General features: G+C 41.2%; 1 protein-coding gene across 1 annotated transcript in view; it reads right to left on the reverse strand.

Annotated features, from left to right (window-relative positions):
- LOC109899039 (cadherin-7) overlaps positions 1 to 23,944 on the reverse strand; it is a 109,666-nt gene that overhangs the window by 49,193 nt on the left and 36,529 nt on the right. Inside the window, exons 3-4 of the mRNA XM_020494090.2 lie at positions 15,536 to 15,830; positions 7,768 to 7,887 (exon numbers count right to left, since the gene is read on the reverse strand). Of these exons, the coding sequence (XP_020349679.1) occupies positions 7,768 to 7,887; positions 15,536 to 15,830 (415 nt within the window). The remainder of the gene's footprint in view (positions 1 to 7,767; positions 7,888 to 15,535; positions 15,831 to 23,944) is intronic.

Here is a 23,944-nt window from a genome sequence, read left to right on the forward strand (position 1 = left end):
ATGAATCCTTATTCCAGCATGTGGGGGTAAAAAAAAATTGCAATGTGTTTTCTCCTCCCGACGCCTGCCGCCCGCCTGGCCAGCAGCACACATATTTCTCACAGAGCGACAGTGCTAATCCGCACGGCTATGTCGCCAGGCTGTTGTTTGTCTGCTGGGTGCCAGCCCCCCTCGCTCTATATCTCTGTTGTGCTGCACCCGTGTCATTCCTGGGGAGAGGCGATGATTAAAATCCTTCTGTCGCTATCGCGGCATGGCCCCACATCGGCATCGCACCGTGACTCCCTCCGCCTCCGGTGCTGCCGAAGCAGACGCATTGTAGCCGCCGCACATTTATCTCGCTGTCTCCCTCTCCCCAGTGCTGGAGGCAGAGGGGTAGGCCACTCTCCCTGCAAAAAGACAGGGATCCTTGACATTCGTCTTGGGAGGAGGAAATAAAAGTGTGGGGACTGGAGCACTTTGCTAGGATAGGAAACCCTCTGGCCTACCATCCGTGTGGCTATGAAAGGTAATGATGAAGGCGATGGAAACTTAAATAAGAGTGGTGTGATTTCCTCAACCTCCGGGGGTCCACCTACACCCAATTGATCCATGTAAGATGCAAGAGGGGAAAAAGACCATATACACTGGGAATAGCACAACCTCATAGAGAGGTTGTTGCCTTTTAGTTTGTTCATGAAAAGCCACCTTACAAATATTCTCTACATCCAACTTATCTTTTGAAAGATTCCAATCCAGAGCACAGATACGTATTTCAATAACAATTTATCTCACTCAAACTGTGAAAGATACACAGATTGAACTGCTATCGGCTGAGGTTTCCTGGGCATCATTCTCCACCTTGACTATACGTGATACTGTAAATTTCCCATATCTTGGTGGTCTGTGTGGTATAACATTAAACAATTATGTAACATTACGAGATGTAGATAACTGTGACTCATCTTCAGTAATATTACTGTTACATTGTAAAAAAAAAAAAATATATATATATATATATATATATATATATATATAAAATCTTTTTTTTGGGGGGGGGGGGGGGTGCTACTGTATATGAGAAATGTCATACATGTCAAATGCTCCAGACATCTCACACAGCAAAATCGCCAGTGTTCATATCCTGGTGTAAGCAGTTTTGGTGTTTGTTGTGGTGTTACTTTATGAATGGAGTGAATGGCAGCTAGTGTTGCCAGTTTCACCTAGTGTTTCAGTGCAACATTTCTAGTGTTGATTCAGGTGCTAAACTAACTCTGTAAGTTTTAAATTAACACTCAATGGTGTAAAATAACCCCATTGTTGGTGTTAATAACCAGTGTTATATCAAAACCAAGCCCCTCAATATCATATTTCCCTGCATATTTTCACATCACTTTGTAAGCCAGCATAATGTGACTTGAAATAATTATGTGACTTTGGACTTCTGAGTGGTTCAGCAGTCTAAGGCACTGCATCTCAGCGCAGCGGTTTAAGGCACTGCATCTCAGTGCAAGAGGCGTAACTGGTTCAAATCCAGGCTGTATCCAGCTGTGATTGGGAGTCCTGAAGGGCAGAGCACAATTGGCCCAGCGTCATCCGGGTTTGGCCTGTGTAGGCTGTTATTGTAGATAAAAATGTGTTCTTAACTGACTTGCCTAGTTAAATGTAAAATAAATTGAAAGCCTGATTTTGCTTGTAAACTACGCGCTTCAGTCCACTGAATTATGTTAAAACTAGGCTCTCATACTAAGGCTTTATATTTTGTGTTATATTATACTTTTTTTATAACATATTTGCTTCGGAGCTCACTTTATGAAGGCCACAGGACTGAACATTTATGAATACAACAACCAAGTCTCTGTCACTAACAAATAGGGTAATGGGTTGTGACTCTACAATTTACTCCAAAGGCATTATGGGAAAGCACAGCAATGATTTTCACTGCTACGCAGCCAATACACATCTTTACATCTCTGTGTCACCAGAGGATTTAAGCTCCACGGATAAATTATTAGTTTACTGTATTATTGTATTATTGATTTAAAAACTTGGATGGCTTGCAACTTCCTCCAGCTAAATCAAGGCAAGACCGAGGTATTTATTGTTGGAGTCAAAACACAGAAAGAGAATCTGGCCTCACATTTTAATTCACGGCAATAAAGATAAAACACCAGGTAAAAAACCTAGGTGTTATTTTAGATTCTGAACTCCATTTCGAATCACACATTAGGAATGTGACCAATATATCTTTTTACCAGCTGAGGAACATTACCAAGGTGTGGCCATTTCTCTCTCAGGCTGATACAGAGAGACTCATCCATGCTTTTATTATAATTAGGCTTGACTACTGTAATGCTCTCCTGTCTCGTCTACACAAGAAAGCCACTGGTCTACTGCAAAACATACAGAATGCTGCAGCATGGGTACTGACCAAGACCAGAAGGAGAGCACATATTACACCGGTTTTAATGTCTCTGCACTGGCTGCCTGTGAGTTTTAGAATACATTTTAAGATTCTTCTATTGGTTTTTAAATCAATCCACGATTGTGCTCCCCAATACATGTCAGACATGCTTTTAAGTTATGTACCCAGTAGGTCCCTCAGGTCTTCTGGAACTGGCCTTTTAACCATCCCAAAGCCTAGAAACAAGAGGTATGGAGAGGCAGCCATTGTTACTATGCCTCTGATATAGCCTGCCACTGAACCTGAGGGGGGCCGAAACTGTGGACATATTTATAAGAGACTCCTTTTTTAGTCGTTCAGTTTTATTGTTATTCTTTTGTTTTTTATCCTCTTATGTTTGTTGTGTAGTAAATATTTACGTTTTTATTCTCTTAATTTTCTTAGTTTTTCCTGTGAAGCACATTGTGTTGCATTCCATGTCTGAAATGTGCTGTAAAAATAAAGCTTGATTTGATTTTGATTTTAAATATGCAAATAACGCTGTACACTAAGCAATGTGTTCATTTAACACTGAAAGTGTGGATCCATATAGACATTTGACCAGTGTTAAATTGAACAATCTCAGTGTTGCTTTAACACTGGAGAAGGTATCAGTGAACACCATACCAGCGCACCTTTAACACTGACCTAGTGTAAAAATGCAATACAAGTGTTAAATACAAGGTATCAGTGAACACCATTACCTTTAACACAGAGTTTGTGTAACATTTTAATGCCACTGGTGTTGGAAAGTATCTGTGTTAAAAGGGCAACACTTTGAAAAGTGTCAATTCAACACTTTTTGCTGGTTGTCATATACACACTTCAAAAGTGTTAAATTGAAAACCCACAGTGTTCAATTTACCAATCGAATTTTGCTGTGCAGGGGTGAGATAAAGGATTTTTGCCAAGGGTATCTCTTTCTGAGTATTATACCAAAGATAGAGCCAGGTTGTATTGTACATTACCTGGCAGAATGGTGGGAGGCCAGATTTATATCTACGCTGAGCTGTAATGTCCTCCAGTCACTGGAGTGGATAGTACAACAATCTCCCTGAGGTGATGCACAATTCTGTATGTGTGTGTGTCTGCGTGTGCGTGTGTGGGTGTCATGATTCGAACAGATTAGAGAACACCCACAGTAGAAAGCTCCCAAAAGGCCAGGCCAATATCTTAATCAGAACAGGATTACCGGGTTTCGGAACCATCTCTCAGGCTCAGTATCTGGTATCTTAGCCCTGACATAGAATGAGATGAAAGAACAGGTGGAGAGCAGCTAGACTGGCATTGGCCTTTTTCTTTATTTGAGCATTTTACATTTAATGAAATTATCTCCTTCCTCATGACCGGAGGAGCTGAAAGAGATGACGGTGAAGCTCTAAACGCTGTCATCGCAGAAGTAGCGCCTACGTCAAATTGAAATGCACGCAGGCCCGTCTTAAATATCCCCTTTAAACATAATTAATCCTCGCGTAGACGCCTGGCCTTTCCGCTCTCTCCCGTAGTGAGGACACGGAGGTCTGAAGCAAGCAGACATGGCTGGCATCGCTGATGTGCTCGAGTGCCCATATCTGCCTCTAAGGTGTATGCAACTATGTGTGTGTGTGTGTGTGTGTGTGTGTGTGTGTGTGTGTGTGTGTGTGTGTGTGTGTGTGTGTGTGTGTGTGTGTGTGTGTGTGTGTGTGTGTGTGTGTGTGTGTGTGTGTATGTGTGTGTGTGTGTGTGTGTGTGTGTGAGTGTGTGTACTTGCGTGTGAGTGTTGTGCAGGGAGGAGTGCATTATTAATCGTTGTTAGTCATGGTCCATTTCTACTAATGCCATTCAAAAATGCATAATGAGTATCATAACAAACAGTAGACAGACCAGACACTCATTCATAGCTACATTTATTCATTGAGTCTTTCATCAATTAACACTCACCCTTAACGCATTGCAGTGCCCCGCCTTTCGATTTTCACCTTCAAACTCAAGTGTGCTATTTCCTGAGCTACATTACAAAATTGATGTTTAATAAGCCACCCTCACCCACAGCAAAGTATGTATTTTGCCCACATTATACATTACATTTACAGCTTGGAAGTTATTGGAGCTATTCAGGGTTAACCACTTTTTTTCCCCCAAGGGCACCTTGAGGATTCAATTTGGGATTAAGATGCCAAGTAAAGGGACTTGCTGGACAAAAGTGAGCCAGGATGCAAACCCTCCAAGTCCAGGTCACACGTGACGTTGTCCACCTCCCTGCCCACTACCCCTCAGCCCCTTAATCGCTGGTGGTGCAGTGTTGCTGTGTAGCTAGAGATTAATGAGTGCCTTTCAGCTCAAGCACTTTGTCAAAGTCACCCTTTCACTAAGGCACAGTCTTTTTCAACAAATGAGTGTGATTAGTGGTTTACAGAGACATAGAAACAGGATTCACCTTTGGCCTTTTTTTGTCACAGGTAGCTGCATTTAAATGGATTCATATTCTTGTCAAACTAAGAACATGTCCAGTTATTCCATATGTTCTTTCTTAACCTGGCATGTAAGCCCATTTTATTTTCCCCTGCGCCAGACACAATGTGTATGATTCAGCTTTGCCGTATGTATTCCTCCATGTCGTGTCTGCAAATGTAAAGTGCATACAAATTCGGTTAAAATATGCTAACGTTAAGGTGTCCCTCAAAAGACATTTGTGATATCACTACACTGATTGCAAGAGACTGCACCACCAAGCTATACAGAATGTACCATTTCAAAACTTCTTACAATTACTGATAACAGTATTGACCAGCCTGGTAAACAACTTGGTTTATGAATATTTCCAAGAAAGAGAATGCTCCTGTGGAGTTCTCTCACAGAAAACTTCACCGCAAAATCATGCAAAAAGATGACACATAGTCCGCCTCAAAACCTTTTCCCCTCAGGAGACTGAAAAGATTTGGCATGGGTCCCCAGATCCTCAAAAGGTTCTACAGCTGCACCATCGAGAGCATCCTGACAGCAACTGCTCGGCATCTGACCGTAAGGTGCTTACAGAGGGTAGTGCGAACGGCCCAGTACATCACTGGGGCCAAACTTCCTGCCATCCAGGACCTGTACAATAGGTCCTGGATGGTCCTCTTCTACACTGCTGCTACTCGCTGTTCACCTCAACTAGCCTGTACCCCTGTACACTGATAGTGCTGGTTCCTCCTGTATATAGCCTTGTTATTGTAATTCTTATTGTGTTGCATTTTATTATTACTTTTTATTTTTGACTACTTGGTAAATATTTATATCTTCTTGAACTGCACTGTTGGTTAAGGGCTTGTAAGTAAACATTTCACGGTAAAGTCTACACTTGTTGTATTCGGCGCATGTGGCAAATACAGTTTGATTTGATTTGATTTGTCTGGCATTCAGGTGGGCCTTCGCGCTTCAGCAAACAAAGGAACAACAACAAAAATCAACTCTGAGGAAAACTTCAGCTTGACGTCGAAATGGATTAACAATGGATTAATGCTAACATAAATAATTCTCTACCTTTTTTGTTGAATGCTCCAACTCCTTTCTGCCTCGAATTAGTCCTTTTGGAAGTTTTTCTTCATAAGACCTTCACATAGTGCATCTGGCTTTCCAGGAAGTAAGAGCACCATTGGACCTCCTGAATAGTACTTTTCTTTCAGTGACCTCTTCAGTAATCAGAACCTCTTTAAAACAATATGAAAGATCACATTTAAAGATTTAAAGAGCCTACTTAGCTAATGAAACACGCATTATAGTTTGCTGCTATTAGCATGTGGGCTCCATTCTTTGAACTGGAGGAGTCTTATGAAATAACTATGCAGACGGAGTAATGGGCAGACGTGCTGCTTAAACATTACTTAAGCAAATGTCGGCTCTCGCTCTGATTGGTATTGATGTCACGAATTCCGACTTGAGACTTAATGCTGAGTTGAAGTGGTTTCGTTAACTTTGTTAAAGATCATTGTGAGGACGTATTCAAGTAATCAAATCTCTATCAATCTTGTTCCCCACACAGGCTAATGTGCCAGGCTTCACAGCATGGCTTGACTTGACAATGCTGCAAATGTCTACTAGTTTGAAAGCACTTCCTGAAACACATATCGTTTTGAATCAGAGGACTGGCTGGTTGCTATTTGCCCACCCAGTGTCATGGACTCTGTTATTCAAGACATTTAAGTCAATTTTATCCAAAGTGCACGTTTCAAATTAGTTGTGACTCAAGGAACCCTGAAGATCCTCAAGGAACCCCTGGAGTTCCCCAAAGAACCCCTGGAGTTCCTCAAGGAACCATTGCTAGTCAAGGGTTCATATTTGCACCTTCACTTAGTTGAGGAGTTCTTGGTTGAACCTTTAATGGTTCAATGTATTAACAGGTTCCTGGAGGAAGCCTGGAGTAGAGGTGTGGCTCAGCAGGGGCGTGGCTTTAAGACGTTTTTGTGGGGGCCACCTGTTAGAGTAAATGTCATTCCTGTTCATCTGTTGTAGTGTCATTACATTACATGTTAATGTTGATCACAGGTGTCTGAGTTCCTTAAGTGCTTATGCAAATACCAAAGTGGGAAAAGTTACCACTTTATTACAATATGTAGACAGCAATGTTAATAGTATTGATATTATATTAGAATATGCATAAATATTTACGCTAATGGGTGGTCAAACCTCTACAATATGTTATTAAAAAGGTTCCGGCTTGAACCTTTACATAGGGGTTCCTCAAGGAACTTTTTTTCACTGGAAAGGTTCCACCGTCGTGGCAACCCAAAAGTTTATTCCAGGCACCTTTACGCCTGAGATTGTATAGGAAAAAGTTTCCATTGATTTTAACAAGTCAGTGAGTTTACTCAAAGACAAACTTATAAAACCTCAGCATGTAAGCAGATATCCCCTGGATGTGTTACTGGGAGAAAAAGATGGTGTTAAGCCAAACATGATGGAACTACCTGCAATTGTCTTTTTTCTTCCCAGTGCTTTGCATGAGGCCAGCGTTCCCCACAGCGGGGCAGTGGCTAATGAGCAAGAACAACCACCTCACATCCCAACATTGTTTGGCAGATCCTTTGCTTTATATTTGTTGAATGCTCAAAAAACTATTATTGTGTTTAGAGAAAATGTATGATAGCATACGGTTTCTTTTGTCTACAGTTGCACCAAAATATGAAGAGTTGGGTGGCTAGTTTAGTTCATGTTGTACCTGCTACAATGTGAACTACGTAACTTTGGCAAAGTATGGAAACCGCTACAGTTTGATGCTATCTTGAACAAATATCTTCAACAATTCAATGAATAACATTTAGTGATACAGTATGTCTAGGGTCCAGAATGCACGGCCAACTCTTATTCCCAACAGTCAGCCCGCCTACCTGTTTTTGGGTCGACTGAGAAGTAAGGCTGTCCGCTGATGATGCTGTAGACCACCCTGGCACTGTTCCCATATGTGGGGTCATCTGCATCTGTGGCCGCCACTTGGACCACCGTTGTTCCTGCACAGACAGCATCCAATTAGGTATTAAGACAACATCAGCCAACTGTAGATACACAGCTCTCACATCAACAGCATGTGTGACAGCATTTCTACAAGCTTACAAATATCTAATGTTATATATTCAGTATAAATCACACCTTATTCTACATAGGCTACAATCAGGAATGTACTGTAGTGCAGGGTAAACATACTACTTGCTACTACTTCCCTGGTGTACAATAACATTTTAATCACTGGTGCATCAGTCTAAGTAAAAACAATTTTTGAAATCCCCATCAAAATCTGTCAGTTTAAGCTGACAAACATCGCTAAAGCGGTCAGACCATGGGAAATCCCAAAAATCGGTCTTCTCAAGAAAAATGTCTGTCGCGTCTGAATGGTTTCGCCCTCTCTATGGACTCTCACGAACATGATGGTCTTCTCCGTTTTGCTCTACGACCCCCACAAGTGTCACCGGACTCCTCTGAAGGTAATCAGTACCAGATTAAAAAGAATCTGGAAGTATGGAGGAAGTTTTGTGCCTAACCAAAAAAATACTGTAAATATGTGTAAAAATGTATATATATATATATTTCCTGAGCTTTCTTATATCTCCAAGATAAAGGAAAGACCCTTCAAAATCTTATTCCACGTATGGAATCCTGTAGTAACCAAAATAGTGTTAAACATATATATTTTTTATTTGAGATTCTTCAAAGTAGCCACTCTTTGCTTTGATGACAGCTTTGCACACTCTTGGCATTCTCTCAACCAGCTTCATGAGGTAGTCCCCTGAAATGCATTTCAATTAACAGGTGTGCCTTGTTAAAAGTTCATTTGTGGAATGTATTTCCTTCTTGATTGGCGTTTGAGCCAATCATTTGTATTGTGACAAGGTAAGGGTGGTATACAGAAGACAGCCCTATTTGGTAAAAGACCAATCCGTATTATGGCAAGAACAGTTCAAATAAGCTAAGAGAAACGACAGTCCATCCTTACTTTAAGACATGAAGGTCAGTCAATACGGAAAATGTACATAACTTTTAAAGTTTCTTCAAGTGCAGTCGCAAAAACCATCAAGCGCTATGATGAAACTGGCTCTTATGAGTAACGCTACAGGAAAAGAAGACCTAGAGTTACCTCTGCTGAAGAAGGTATGTTTATTGGAGTTACCAGCCTCAGAATTTGTAGCCCAAATTATTTCTTCACAGAGTTCAAGTAACAGACACATCTCAACATCAACTGTTCAGAAGAGACTGTGTGAATCAGGCCTTCATGGTCAAATTGCTGCAAAGAAATCACTACTAAAGGACACCAATAAGAAGAAGAGACTTGCTTTGGCCAAGAAACACGAGCAATGGACATTAGACCGGTGAAAATCTGTCCTTTGGTCTGATGAGTCCAACTTTGCAATTTTTGGTTCCAATCATCTTGCCTTTGTGAGACGCAGAGTAGGTGAACGGATGATCTCCGCATGTGTGGTTCCCACCGTGAAGCATGGAGGAGAAGGTGTGATGGTGCTTTGCTGGTGACACTGTCTGTGAGACTATAATTTGTTTTTCAACAGGACAATAACCCAATACAGGCTGTGGAAGGGCTATATGATCAAGAAGGAGAGTGATGGGGTGGTGCACCAGATGATCTGACCTCCACAATCACCCGATCTCAACCCAACTGAGATGGTTTGGGATGGGTTGGACAGCAGAGTGAAGGAAAAGTCACCAACAAGTGCTCAGCATATGTGGGAACTCCTTCAAGACTGTTGGAAAAGCATTCCAGGTGAAGCTGGTTGAGAGAATGCCAAGAGTGTGCAAAGCTGTCATCAAGGCAAAGGGTGGCTATTTGAAGAAACTCAAATATAAAATATATTTAGATTTGTTTAACACTTGTTTGGTTACTATATGATTCCATATGTGTTATTTCATAGTTTGGTGTCTTCACCATTATTCTATAATGTAGAAAATAGTAAAAAAAATATGAAAATCCCTTGAATGAGTAGGTGTTCTAAAACTTTAGACAGGTAGTGTATGTACTTCAATAGCGAATGGAGAATGCTTTTCCCTGTGGTTTATTTTCATGCCAGCCAGGTAGGCTATACTCCCATTGTAAATATAAGCAATATGCTTAATATTAAGAAAGTTGAGAAATAAATATTTTAGACCGAGCCTATAGAAAGCTCATGGGATCCTCCTCTTTTCATTAGCGGCCATTACACTGTTTTCACCCGCAATTGCATAGCCTATAGAAATGTTACACATCATGAGCTCCTAGGCTGTCATGAAGTGTTTGATTCGATTTTCGATTACATTTGCATTGATGTCAAAGTGATTAGAAGGAAAATAGACTGCTGAGTACCAGGCAGTTAGCAAATTTGGTAGGCTAATAATGACCAGCAGCAGCAGCAGCAGAGCTTGGAAAAGCCTAATGTGGAATGTGGAATGTGGAATTTGACTGCCTTCATGACTCGTGACCGGCGGTGTGGCGGCCCTAGTTATTACATGATTCCATATGTATTATTTCATCGTTTTAATGTCTTCACTATTATTCTACAATGTAGAAAATACTACAACTAAAGAAAAACCCTTGAATGAGTAGGAGTGTCCAAACTTTTGACAGGTACTGTTTTTTGTATACCTAAAGGGGTCCTAAAATCCAAAATCAAATAGCTAAATGAGCCATGTTATGACCTTCTTAAAACAATTCCATATGTCAGCTTAGAACACACAGACACTGCTGCACAATGAACACTCTCACCTATGGATACCATACACTGTTACCATTCTACATCATATTATGGTTGCTAATTGTAATCAGTTTAGTTGATTATAATTAAGGTGCAACTTTGGTCTGTAGAAACCTGTGTACGGTATTGGTTAGAAACAGCAGAGCTGTTACCGTGAATTAAAACGCATGGCTATTACTGAAAATGTACTGTGGTGACTATGAATAATGCTAGGTACTGTGATTTCCCCCAGTTGTTTGGAAACTTGCAATAGAGGTTGAAAAATGTATAACCGTTCTTAGAACTAACACAATTTAATTTGATTTTAAAGTGATGGTTAATGACACTTTTAGCATGTTGAGATTCCATATTTCCTAAAGCAGTTTGCCTCTACACAGCTGGACCTTAGCCATCTCTGAGCACGTCGGGAGACGACGTGGAAACAGGACACTAGGGCCAATGGTGAGCGCTGTTACCTTCAAGTAGGTTTCGGTTTAGCTAGGGTGTGGGGGATGGTGGATGGGGATGGGGATGAGGGATGGGCATAAGCATCTGCCCCTGGTGGTAAATGTGGCATGTTTGAATCCAGTGATAGAGAGTAATTTTTTATGTTTTGTTTTAAGCCTATCCCAAACCTTAAAAAATGTGGAGTTAATGCCTAAACTTAACCTTAAGCGTTTTGAAATCAGACGTTTGGAACAACATTGAAATTTGACATTTCAGAAACATGGATTAACAAGCTTGTTGGAAGGACTGCTTTGGTCAAGGGACCGAATGCACAAAGGTCCAGTAATCACCGCTAATCAGACAATTTACATCTATTGTTCTGTTGTGAACTATGGTCTGGCCCCTGACGGAGACCAGCATTTTATCTGTAACATAACAGAACCAAGTGTACTGAGCCAGTAATCTGCCATGCAAAACAACTGGACCTCAATAGAGAGCTACTAGGAGAGCCAGTGCCATTCTAGGGTGAATTTATCACAAAAGACTATTATATTTGCTGGGATGTTACATTAAAACAAAAATTGTGTGAGGATGTACTAGTCCATCAAGGAAAGTAAGTCTCAGAATTTGCGTTATTGGTGATTTTGAAGCTGAGGCCCATTTCTGATTTGACAAAGATGCAATTATCAACCATTGACATAGGAGACGTAACCTTGGAATAAAAACAATGTTTCCCACAAGTGTGCCATTTTCTGTTGAGCATGGTCAGATGAATAGGCTGCTTTATGTTTGTATATTTCACTTTAATAGCCATGCATCTCTGCTGGTGTCTTAGGCACTTTCCTTTATGCGTTACAGTATGGGCCTGTCTTACAAAGTAGGTTATATTTTATTTTGCATCAAACACCCTTGTATAAAAAACACTTTCTTGCATGAGCCATATTTTACGTACTCTTACAGAATGACGTGATTTTGAAAATGGAAGATTAGGTCGGTGTATTTCCAGTCATAAACCAGAATTAACAGGCGCTGGTCCTGAATTTGAGCAATATAATACAAAAATGTCTGGGTGGACACCGAGAAGTTATCATCAAGCTAGTTTTATGTGGACTCCCAAGATTATATCATCACGTCTTAGTCGTGGCAGGTTATATTACAACATTTTTTTTTTTAAACAAGGTCAATCAATGCCACTATGTTAGAGAGCTGTGCTATGGTATTCACAATTCTTATCACTACACAGTTGCAGTAAGCTAAAACTAATTTAGGTTATCCCTCAATAATGGTTCTGATGTGGTTCTTTCAGATGTCTATTTTGTGTTTTCTGTGGTGTATCTGTACTGATACCCAGGCTAGAGGAAATTGGTTGTGAAACACTGTAATATTTATAGCAGTCAAGGTCACGAATAAGAATAGCCAGCCTTCAAGAGTGGTTGTCCAAAACGGATAAACATCCTCACATCAGAATATATTACACGGTTCCTCTCGATGCAGCTGTCATGTGCCTGTCTGTGTCACTTCACTTTTTGTCTGTCTTCATTTGTGTGATTGATAAATTTCTCATATTTTCATTTTTTCCCCAGTGAATCGGGACAAAACAGGGGTTCCTAATCAAGTCTGCATCTCAGGGTGAGCGATTGTCAGCTGACAGTAATGAAAATAAATGTACCAGCATGTCTAATTTGAATGGCCGACAGGTATTCATCAAAGCTTTACAGACACAAGACTGGATCCAACTGCCACCATAAATACTCATCTCCAAGTAAACATGATCCAAGTATCCAAAACTGTAAGCTATATGTTTTGCATCGTTATGGCTTTTTATACTTAGTTGAACAAAATGTGTATGAGACAGAAGATAAGAATTGACTTCTCTTCTACTTAACGTAACATATACTAAAGAATTACCATTAGAGTCAAACTTTCACCAGCAAGGCTTAAGAAGTTCAAAAGGTAAGCGTACTGTACATTAGTGCAACATGCTGACAAAGGTCACATCATCAGCAAAGGGTGAGAGAGGTAAGAAATGTTAGTAGCAACTCTGTTCCTCTCTAGTACAAAACGGATTTGAGTGTGGGTGTGACTGATGATTAGATATTACAAAAGCAGTATTCAAAACCTGCAGTTTAAGCTCACCAACTTTGCAGCTCCTTGATGAGTATTCAACATTGGTGCCCATGATTAAGTTGATTATATTCCTGCACGTTCACACCTGCTCCCGTCCGCTTGAGATAAGCAGGGATTGTTGCACGGAGACTAGTTCAACTTTATTTGTAATTGGCGTGTGAAAATGAATGACAAAATCCGAAGAAAGACAAACCCGTAATGGTCCTGCTGTGCCCAGGATATGCCTATAGGTGGGTGCCAATGCTCTGATCCTTACAATCTCACTTAGTCACACTGGTACTGTAATCAATGGGCTCCATAATGCCATCTTACATTTCCTTTGGCTTTCCCCAAATCTCAAATCACAGGGAAATAATCATTTGAAATGAACTGTCTTCCGAGTTTTTATCCATGTCACCTGAAACCGAAGCACCCCTTTCGTTTTCTATTCTAGAATTAACTGACTATTCCATCCATGAATTAGACAAGAACAATGACAGGTGGATAAAGGAGTGGTGGGTGGTACATTTCTATGAGGCGGTGGCCTTGGCCTGATATTACATTCCCTAAGCCCTCCATCAGCTCGTCTGTCTGACGTGTAGACCTGAGACCTGTGCCTTGGCTGCTCAGAGGTTGTCACACAGCCAAATGTCTTCAAGCCCCTCTTGTCTATCATTTGACATCCCGAGGCGTGATTAAGACAAAGTATTCCTAGATCCCCGGGCCATAAGGGCTACCATGTGTATGAGACAAGCAACTACCATCTAATTGCTTTAATTAATTAAATTCATGATTTCCTCTAAATTGAACCAATTCATTACAGGTAGCCGGTCTACACCCATTAATGATTTAAACACATCTATGAAGGAGTTATGGAGGACAAGAGGTGCCTGGCCCACTCCTGTACTATAAATTGCCCTGAGCAGATATTTACAAAGAGCGGGATGTATAATTCACATGCTGTTCTAACAACTTCAGATGAAGACCATGGCGATGTAAATAAGCCAGAGAGTGTGACCCGGCCTATTGGTGTTCGGAGTGCTTCCTTTACTGCAGATGAAGTGCTCAGTTGCTCTACCTCTCTTATCTCCCGTTGGACACGAGCCACCTAGCCCTTGTAGTGGAATCCTCTAGTTCCTTAAGCCAGACCCCACCTTTACCCCCCCGTTGACTCTGGGCTGCTTAATCCTTATAAGATCTCAGTGCCTATGACATAAATGTTATGAGCAAAGCACTGCATTGGCCTGGAAAATACTCCTATCACTGCCAGTAAATGCCTAGCATAGGCTCCATTTTGACTTTACACCAAACAGTCTCTCCATGTATCCACTTGTTGGCATCTCTGCCTATCAGCCTGAGGAAGATACAACACGTAGATGCAATGTTCTGCTGTCTCTGGGTCTACATGATAAGAATATTGAGGTTGGTGTGTTTGTGCCTGTCATATCACTTAACCCTGAAGATTGGGAGACATTGTCTGCCACTTGGCGTGTGGAGCCTCTTATTCCTCTCCCTGGCAGATTGTCACATGAATTTTAAATGGAGGCTTAATCCACATTTCCCATTCCGACAGGATTGGCTCACGGTGTCCCCAGGCACTGTGCGGTAAGCTTTTGTTTCCGTGGCGAAGCACCTCGCGAGGTGTTCCGTTACATGTCCTGTTGGATTTGAATAATCTGCCATCTCTGAACTCGCTAGATTCATTGCTCAACATCGGGGTCTGTTTGTATAAGCAGATATTTCACCGCTTTCATCGTTCAAACTAGCAATGATCTTTTTGGGGGGCCTCATGAGGTTGTTCACTATTTTAGGTATAAAACCGCATCTAAACCATGTACAATGTGGAACAATGGGAGCCACTTAAAGGAACCAGCCAGTTGTAGTAATCACTTTGTAAAGGGTCAGATTAGATTTTGGAGCTTTTAAAACCACAGTGTTTTGAAACTGCAACAGTTAATGAAAACACTAGAAAGAAAACCTCTGTGTGTGTGGAAAAGGACCCTCTTCAGTTGTGGCTATGACAATCATGCACAGTTTGACAGACAAATGAATGCCACAGATTCAGTTCCATGTTTATAATAAAGCGTAGACTGTGTTTATTAACATAGATGAAGCAAGAGAGATGAGAGACAGAGAGAGATAAATGTAGGATATTGCAGATAGTGGTGGGTAAATGTGATAGAGGGAGAGACAGAGAGACAGAGACAGACAGAAATAGAGAGAGAGAGCGAGAAAGAGGTAGAGAGAGAGAGAATCAGAGGCAGATTACAGGCAGACATACAGACATCAATATCAAAATCACATACAGACTGACAGATAGACAGACAGAGACGAGGACAGAGGACTGGGGACAAACAAACAGAGAGAGAGAGAGGCTGAGAAAGAGGCTTACCCAGTGCTGACATCTCTGGTACCCCTGCCATGTAGGGTCCGTCCAGAAACTTGGGCTCATTGTCATTGATGTCCTGGACCTTGACAACAAACTCTGACCTGGGCTCCACAGGGATGTTAGTGAGCCGGTCCACGGCCTGGGCCTGCAGGGTGTAATAGGCCTGCTCCTCCCGGTCCAGACGCTTAGTGGCGTGGATGTCCCCCGTGTTCTCGTCGATGGTGAAGATGGAGGTGGAGCCCTCCCCGGAGAGCACGTACTTCACTTTGCCATCCCCTTTGTCTACATCCGAGTGGAGCTGTAATTGGAGACCAGAGATAATGTCAGTCAGTAGAAAGGAGATGTTCAAAAGGATTGGTGACTTGTAAAAACAAATCCAATGATATGCCATTATGATCGATCCATTATGTACATGTGTGTAATTTCAAATAGGTTCAACGTTTTTCCTGGGCAGAAACATTGTGCTGAATAAACACACACCAACAAAAAAAATAAGTGAACAAAGTGCACATTGTTTATAAAACAGGATACCAGAAGTCTCAAAGCTCTGTGAGTATGGCTGTATGCAATATAAATGCATTCTAATAAGCAGTCTGGTGGGAATATGGAGAGTGTTGCATAGTGTTAGCACAATTCTGTAGGATAAGAAGCCCAGACCTTCCCAGGGATTACAGTGTAGTTACATTTGAAACAGGGTTATTTCCCAAGCACTTCACTTCAAGAAAACAACAACAACAACTTCATTTGACCAGGACCCATAGGGTTCTGGTCAAAAGTAGTGGACAATGTAGGGAATAGGGTGTCATTTGGGATGCAACAAAGGTTTTACAGATCCATGTTGTATCCCAGCGGGCGTCTGGCAGTATCATTTTTGTTTCCAAGTCAATAGGTGTATCAAATGATTGCCTGGATATCGCTGCAGGCTTAATGTATGTTTTATATATCCAATAGAGCCTCAGACGGACACCAAATGTATTTTATTAATGGATTCCATCAGGCTGTTGATGAATGGCATGTCTGGGGCATAATGATGGTATTGGTTGCATGGGCATGCCTCAGCATGCGCCTCTTGACACTCCAATAGGGAAGCCGTTTGTTTATTCACCATCCCCTGCTGTCAGGAGCAAACTTGAGGTAAATTGTCAACTGCAGTGGAGAGTCAACATTTAATCTTGAGCAAGCCGTCGATGGCAGTGTGTTCCGGGAAAATACCACAGACAGGGAGGACAAAGCTGACAGCCCACAAAGCATGTAACTGAAGGTCAGGGGTCAACTGACTGCGGCATGTAGTCGCTCTCAAAACTGGGTTGTTAGCTCTACGCTTGGCTTTTTTTTGCAATGGGCTTCAAGTGTTCCACTTTGAATCTATTCAGAATGAGTATATTACATAAAATATGTATGCCACAGTAGGTCCTATTAAAAAGTGTATCCCTGTAGAATACCACTTCCTTCCTTTAATCTAACCTGTTTTTTAACTGTCTTTGCTCATTTTCAGGTGCTATTTCAAACTTCTACTGTTATTATGTAGAACTTTAAATCGAGCACCATAGTTGCTTCTCTTGCAAAAATGTACATAAACATCCTATCTTTACCTCCCTTGGGATGAACAGAACCCAGTATGCTCCACAGCCCAGTACAGCAGTGTAACTTAAAAACACACCGCCGGCAGCGACACAGCAAGAGTACGATAGGGTGAGTGGAACAGAGCAGAAAAACTCCAGTGAAATCAATGCTGACACTTATCGCCACTTTGTATGCAGACAGTCCTCCTGGGGCAATCACGTTTGCTTTGTGTTTACTTGTTTACCTTGGAGCGTTAAAAAGACTGCAATTGGCCAAACTTTTAGAAAAAAACTGTGTCCCCATGGCCATATCTCACCTGTTATTATACACATTACGATGTATGGCACATTTCCATCACAATCGCTAAGAGGCTGTTTGGTTTTGAATGGTTCTGGTGCTGCTTAATGGGGTTTTAATCTTTGCTGTATTGTTCAGTCACAGTGTGTTAGCACTGTTATTATTGCACTGGCCATGTCTCTTTTCTTCCTCCCTGTTTGACTGGCGTACTTTGTAGAAAACGACAAAGACGACTGGAAGCCTTGGAAGAATAAAATACGTTTTTTTTTATTTTTTATAAATAAATAAATGAAATCCCAGATACATGTTTCAAGCTTTGTATTTCCCCCTCTCTCTCTCAGGAGGAGAGAGAGAGAGAGTTTTATTCTATTTAACGGACTGTGTACACACAGTTCTGAGTCAGGCGCAAATACATACCCAGAAGCAACACTGGCTCTGGTACACCGAAACAGCCTATTGGCTACTGCTGCTGCTAAGGAGCGCCTCGGTTTGAACGGTTGAGTTTAATGGGGTTTCCACGAGGGCAGTATCATGGTTCACAAATAGACCAAAATAAAACCTGTAAAGAAACAACATTGGTTGATCTGGCTGTGTTTTATGCTTGTGGGCTACTGTAAAACACTTCGTTATGTTGTGAGGAAGTAAAGAAGGAAGTTTACGCTGTAAAAAAAAAAAATGCTGCCTTAGTTGTAGGCTACCAAATCAAACTAGGTACTGAAATGTATCAAAAGTGTATAATTATCAGGGGACAGTCCTTACAACATTGTTTTCTTACATTGGTAGGAATGTACAGTACAAGGAAGATGTTATTGAGTGCAGTACTATGGTCTATGCTTATTTTGTCAATGCATTTATTGCAACAATAATGCAACTGCTTCTGCCGGTGCAATGCCTAAAACAATATATGAAGCCCAACAGGGGTTTGATTGTGAAGTACAACATGTTATACTACCAAACACAATACTCAGGGTGAAGAAAAACTGTGAAGTGTAAAGGAAAGGGAGAGAGGTCCCTTTGCACCACAAAAGGAGCTAAAAATGCAGGCGAGAGAGCGTCAATGCACACTCCAGCTCTTGCTGTGCTGAGCTTTTCATTTATTCACTTCACCCCTGGTTCTGGTGAGTAGCCATGGTGATCCCTGCCTCTGCTCTGAGAAGGCCTCAGTGTGTTCACCCCCCGCCCTACCTCCCCTCAAATCAGGGGGGGGGGGGGGGGAGCATTAGAGACCATGATCCTCTCTAGTTCCCTTTGCCTTTGTTCGGGAGTAGCTATGTAGTTACCATGCCTCTGCTTAGAAAAGCACACACTCGCGCCACACGTACACCTGTAAAAAAGAAAAATCACATACATGTTGAAAAACAGATCATTACTGCATGAACAATCTCATTACAATCATTTCACAGCCAACATCTGCTTCATTAGCAATGTACCTGTATATACAGTAAGTAGATACACATAAAGGAAACAGCCAGTGAAGAACTGGTATATGGACGGTAATTACCAGAAACATGTCATGTAAAAGCTAGACGGTGCATTCATTTAGGTACCATTCTGGGTCCTTAGACTTGTATGTGTAATGAAGGAGCACTGGGAGCACCAATAAGCTCTGGGAAAAGGGGAGCTGATACTGGAATTAGTGTTTCATTATAATTTCCTATTTACTCTGTAAGTGCCAAAATCTTAGATGTAATTGGAATTCATTTATAGGCACTCATTGCATTGTTTGTTCATTTGTGTCTCCGATTAGGTTGAACCATGTTTAAAAAAAATAATAATATGAAAAGCAACTATCAACCACCCAAAAACCCTAGAAAAAGAAAGCAATCTACCAGGGGTAAAAGGTTGCTACAGCATCTTCGAACAACAGCAAGCTCGTGTAAATTGTAACTAAACAGCATGGAGCATACCAAGGTGTTTGTGCGACTGTATGTATCAATGACTGTATATACTGTATGAATGGACAAAGCCTTGGATCAAGCCATCTATCATGTGACACCATTCATTCCTATGTGAAGACTCAACAGTACATTGAAGCCAAATGGATTCGGGTAAGTTGGCGTCTCATGGAGACATAACATGCGCAGTTTGAGCTACTCCAGGAAGTGACGCTGTAAGCTCTCAGTGCTTCCCCCTCTCATTGAGTCATTCAAGTTGAAGGCAGACCAGGCTACTGTAGGCTGCCATTGGCAACTCAATTATTCTTAGAACTTGTTCTGTGTGCAATTTAAAAATAATTGGTTCAAGGGCATATATCTGGTGTATTAGAAGCAATAATTAATTGACTTCAAAAATGTTCCGTTTACACGAAGATTGACCCTGAAGATTGCCATTTTTCCATTCACTATAATGGGGATCCTGTTTTCTGCTAACAATGCCTGCAGTACGACGGTCGGCCTTGAACTTCCGTGGCATCATTCAAATCAAATTCAAATCAAATCAACTTCCTTCGTAAACATCAGGTGTAGACTAACAGTGAAATGCCTACTTATAGGTCATTTTCCAACAATGCAGGGTTAAAGAAAAATAAATGTAATTAAATATTTAAAAAGTAACAAGAGGAATAAATATACAGTAACGAATTACAATAACAAGTAAAACATACCATGCTACAGTGCCTTCAGAAGGTATTCACACTCCTTGACTTTTTCCACATTTGGTTGTGTTACAGCCTGAATTTAAAATCAAGTAAATTGAGATGTTTTTGTCACTGGGCTATATACAATACCCCATAATGTCAAAATGAAATTCAGTTTTTTTAAATGATATGCTGAAATGTCTTGAGCCAATAAGTATTCAACCCCTTCGCTATGGCAAGCCGAAATAAGTTCAGGAGTTAAAATTTGCATACCAACTCACATAATTGGTGGACTCACTATCTGTGCAATAATAATGGTTAACATGATTGATTTGTGAATGACTACCTCATCTCTGTACCCCAGACGTACAATTATCTGTAAAGTCCCTCACTCGCAGAAGTGAATTTCAGACACAGATTCAACATCGAAGACCAGGGAGGTTTTCCAATGCCTCGCAAAGAAGGGCACCTATTGGTAGGTGGGTAAAAAATGTAAAAGCAGACATTGAATATCCCTTCAAGCATGGTGTTGTTATTAATTACACTTTGGATGGTGTATCAACACACAGTCACAATAAAGTGACAGGGGTCCTTCCTAACTCAGTTGCCGGAGAGGAAGGAAATTCAGCCAGGGAATTCACCATGAGGCCAATGGTGAAATTAAAACAGTTACTGAGTTTAATGGCTGTGATACGAGAAAACTGAAGATGGATCAACCACATTGTAGGTACTTCACAATACTAACCTAATTGAAAGATTAAAAAGAAGGAAGCCTGTACAGAATTAACACATTCCAAAACATGCATCATGTTTTCAACATGGCACTAAAGTAATTCTGCAAAAAATGTGGAAAGCAATTCACTTTTTGTCCTGAATAGAAAGTGTTATGTTTGGGACAAATACAAAAGAACACATTATTGAGTACCACTTTCCATATTTTCAAGCATTGTGGTGGTATGCTTGTAATCGTTAAGGACTGGAGCTAAGCACAGGCAAAGCCCATAGGAAAACCTGCTGCAGTCTGCTTTCCACCAGAAACTGGGAGATTAATTTACCTTTCAGCAAGACAATAACATAAAACACAAGGCCAAATCGACACTGAAGTTGTTTACCAAGAAGATAGTGAATGTTCCTGAGTGGTTGGTTACAGTTTGACTTAAATCTATTTGAAAATCTATGGCAAGACCTGAAAATGTTTTCTAGTAATAATCAACTTGATAAAGCTTGAAGAATTTTGAAAAGAATAACAGGCAAATGTTGCACAATCCAGGTGTGGAAAGCTCTTAGAGAATTACCCAGAAAGACTGACAGCTGTGGTCGCTGCCAAAGGTACTGCTACAAACTATTGACTCAGGGGTGTGAATAATTATGTACGGTTGAAGCTTACATACAAGTTTACATACACCTAGCCAAATACATTTAAACTCAGGTTTTCACAATTCCTGACATTTAATCCACATTCCCTGCCTTAGGTCACTTTATTTTAAGAATGTGAAATGTCAGAATAAAAGTAAAGAGATTGATTTATCCAATCTTTTATATATTTCATCACATTCCCAGCAGGTCAGAAGTTACATACACTCAATTAGTATTTGGTAGCATTGCCTATAAATTGTTTAACTTGGGTCAAACGTTTCGGGTTCTTCCACAAGCTTCCCACAATAAGTTGGGTGAATTTTGGCCCATTCCTCCTGAATGTGCTGGTGTAACTGAGTCAGGTTTGCAGGGCACCTTGCTCGCACAAGCTTTTTCAGTTCTGCCCACAAATGTTCTATAGGATTGAGGTCAGGGCTTTGTGACGGCCACTCCAATATCTTGACTTTGTTGTTCTTAAGCCATTTTTCCACAACTTTGGAAGTATGCTTGGGGTCATTGTCCATTTGGAAGACCTATTTGCAACCAAGCTTTAACTTCCTGACGGATGTCTTGAGATGCTGCTTCAATATATCCACATAATTTTCCGTCCTCATGATGCCATCTATTTTGTGAAGTGCACCAGTCCTTCCTGCAGCAAAGCACCCCCACAACATGATGCTGCCACCCCCACAACATGATGCTGCCACCCCCGTGCTTCAGGTTGGGATGGTGTTCTTCGGCTTGCAAGCCTCCCCATTTTTCCTCCAAACATAACAATGGTCATTATGGCCAAACAGTTCTATTTTTGTTTCATCAGACCAGGGGATATTTCTCCAAAAAGTACGATTTTTGTCCCCACATGCAGTTGCAAACCGTAGTCTGGCTTTTTTATGGCGGTTTTGGAGCAGTGGCTTCTGCCTTGCTGAGCGGCCTTTCAGGTTATGTCGATATAGGACTCGTTTTACTCTGGATATAGATACTTGTGTACCTGTTTCCTCCAGCATCTTCACGAGGTCCTTTGCTGTTGTGTTGGGATTGATTTGCACTTTTCGCACCCAAGCACGTTCATCTCTAGGAGAGAGAAGGTGTCTCCTTCCTGAGCGGTATGATGGCAGCGCGATCCCATGGTGTTTATACTTGCATACTATTGTTTGTACATTTGTGGAGTGGTTGAAAAACAAGTTTTAATAACTCCAATCTAAGTGTATGTAATCTTCCGACTTCAACTGTAAATGAGATACACTACATGACCAAAAGTATATGGACACCTGCTCATCAAACATCTTATTCTAAAATCATAGGCATTAATATGGAGTTGGTCACCCCTTTGCTGCTATAACAGTCTCCACTCTTCTGGGAAGGCTTTGCACTAGATGTTGGAACATTGCGGTGGTGACTTGCTTCTATTCAGCCACAAGTGCATTAGTGAGGTCAGGTACTGATGTTGTTTGATTAGGCCTGGCTCGCAGTCGTCGTTCCAATTCCTCCCAAAGGTGTTTGATGGGGTTGAGATCAGGGCTCTGTGCTGGCCAGTCAAGTTCTTCCACACCGATCGCAACAAACCATTTCTGTATGGACCTCGCTTTGTGCACAAGGGGCATTGTCATGCTGAAACAGGAAAGGGAATTCCCAAAATTGTTCCCACAAAGATGGAAGCACAGAATCATCTGGAATGTCATTGTATAATGTAGCATTAATCTTTCCCTTCACTGGAACTAAGGTGCCGAGCCTGAACCATGAAAAACAGCCCCAGACCATTATTCCTCCACCACCAAACTTTACAGTTGGCACTATGCATTAGGGATGGTATCATTTTCCAGGCATCCTCCAAAACCAGATTTGTCCGTCGGAATGGCAGATGGTGAAGCATGATTCATCACTCCAGAGAATGCAATTTTTACTCGCAGAGTGCTTCAGCACTTGGAGGTTGCATTGTGAGCTTGTGTGGCCTACCACTTCGCGGCTGACCCATTGTTGCTCCTAGACATTTCAACTTCACAATAACATCCCTTGCAGTTGACCGGGGCAGCGCTAACGGGGCATACATTTTACGAACTGACTTGTTGAAAAGGTGGTATCCTATGACGGTGTCACATTGAAAGTCACTGAGTTCTTCAGTAAAGCTATTATACTGCCAATAATGTTTGTCAATGGAGATTGCAGGGCTGTGTACTCAATTGTATACACCTGTCAGCAACGGATGTGGCTGAAATAGAGGAATCCACTAATTAGAAGGGGTTTCCACATACTTTCGTATATGTAGTGTATTTCTGTAAATGTGTTGCCATTTTTAAAAACATGTTTTTACCTTGTCATTTTGAGGTATTGTGTGTAGATGGGTGATAAAAAAAGTTTGATCCATTTTCAATACAGTTTGTAACAAAACAAAATGAGGAATAAGTCAATGGGTATGAATACTTTCTGAAGGCACTGTATATACAGGGAGTACCAGTATTGAGTCATTGTGCAGGGGTAAGAGGTAATTAAGGTAGATGTACACTACCGGTCAAAAACAACAGCTTTGCACACTCTTGGCATTCTCTCAACCAGCATCACCTGGAATGCTTTTCCAACAGTCTTGAAGGAGTTCACACATATGCTGAGCACTTGTTGACTGCTTT

The sequence above is a fragment of the Oncorhynchus kisutch genome, linkage group LG11 (genome assembly GCF_002021735.2).
Source record: "Oncorhynchus kisutch isolate 150728-3 linkage group LG11, Okis_V2, whole genome shotgun sequence".
NCBI classification, from domain to species: Eukaryota; Metazoa; Chordata; class Actinopteri; order Salmoniformes; family Salmonidae; genus Oncorhynchus; species Oncorhynchus kisutch.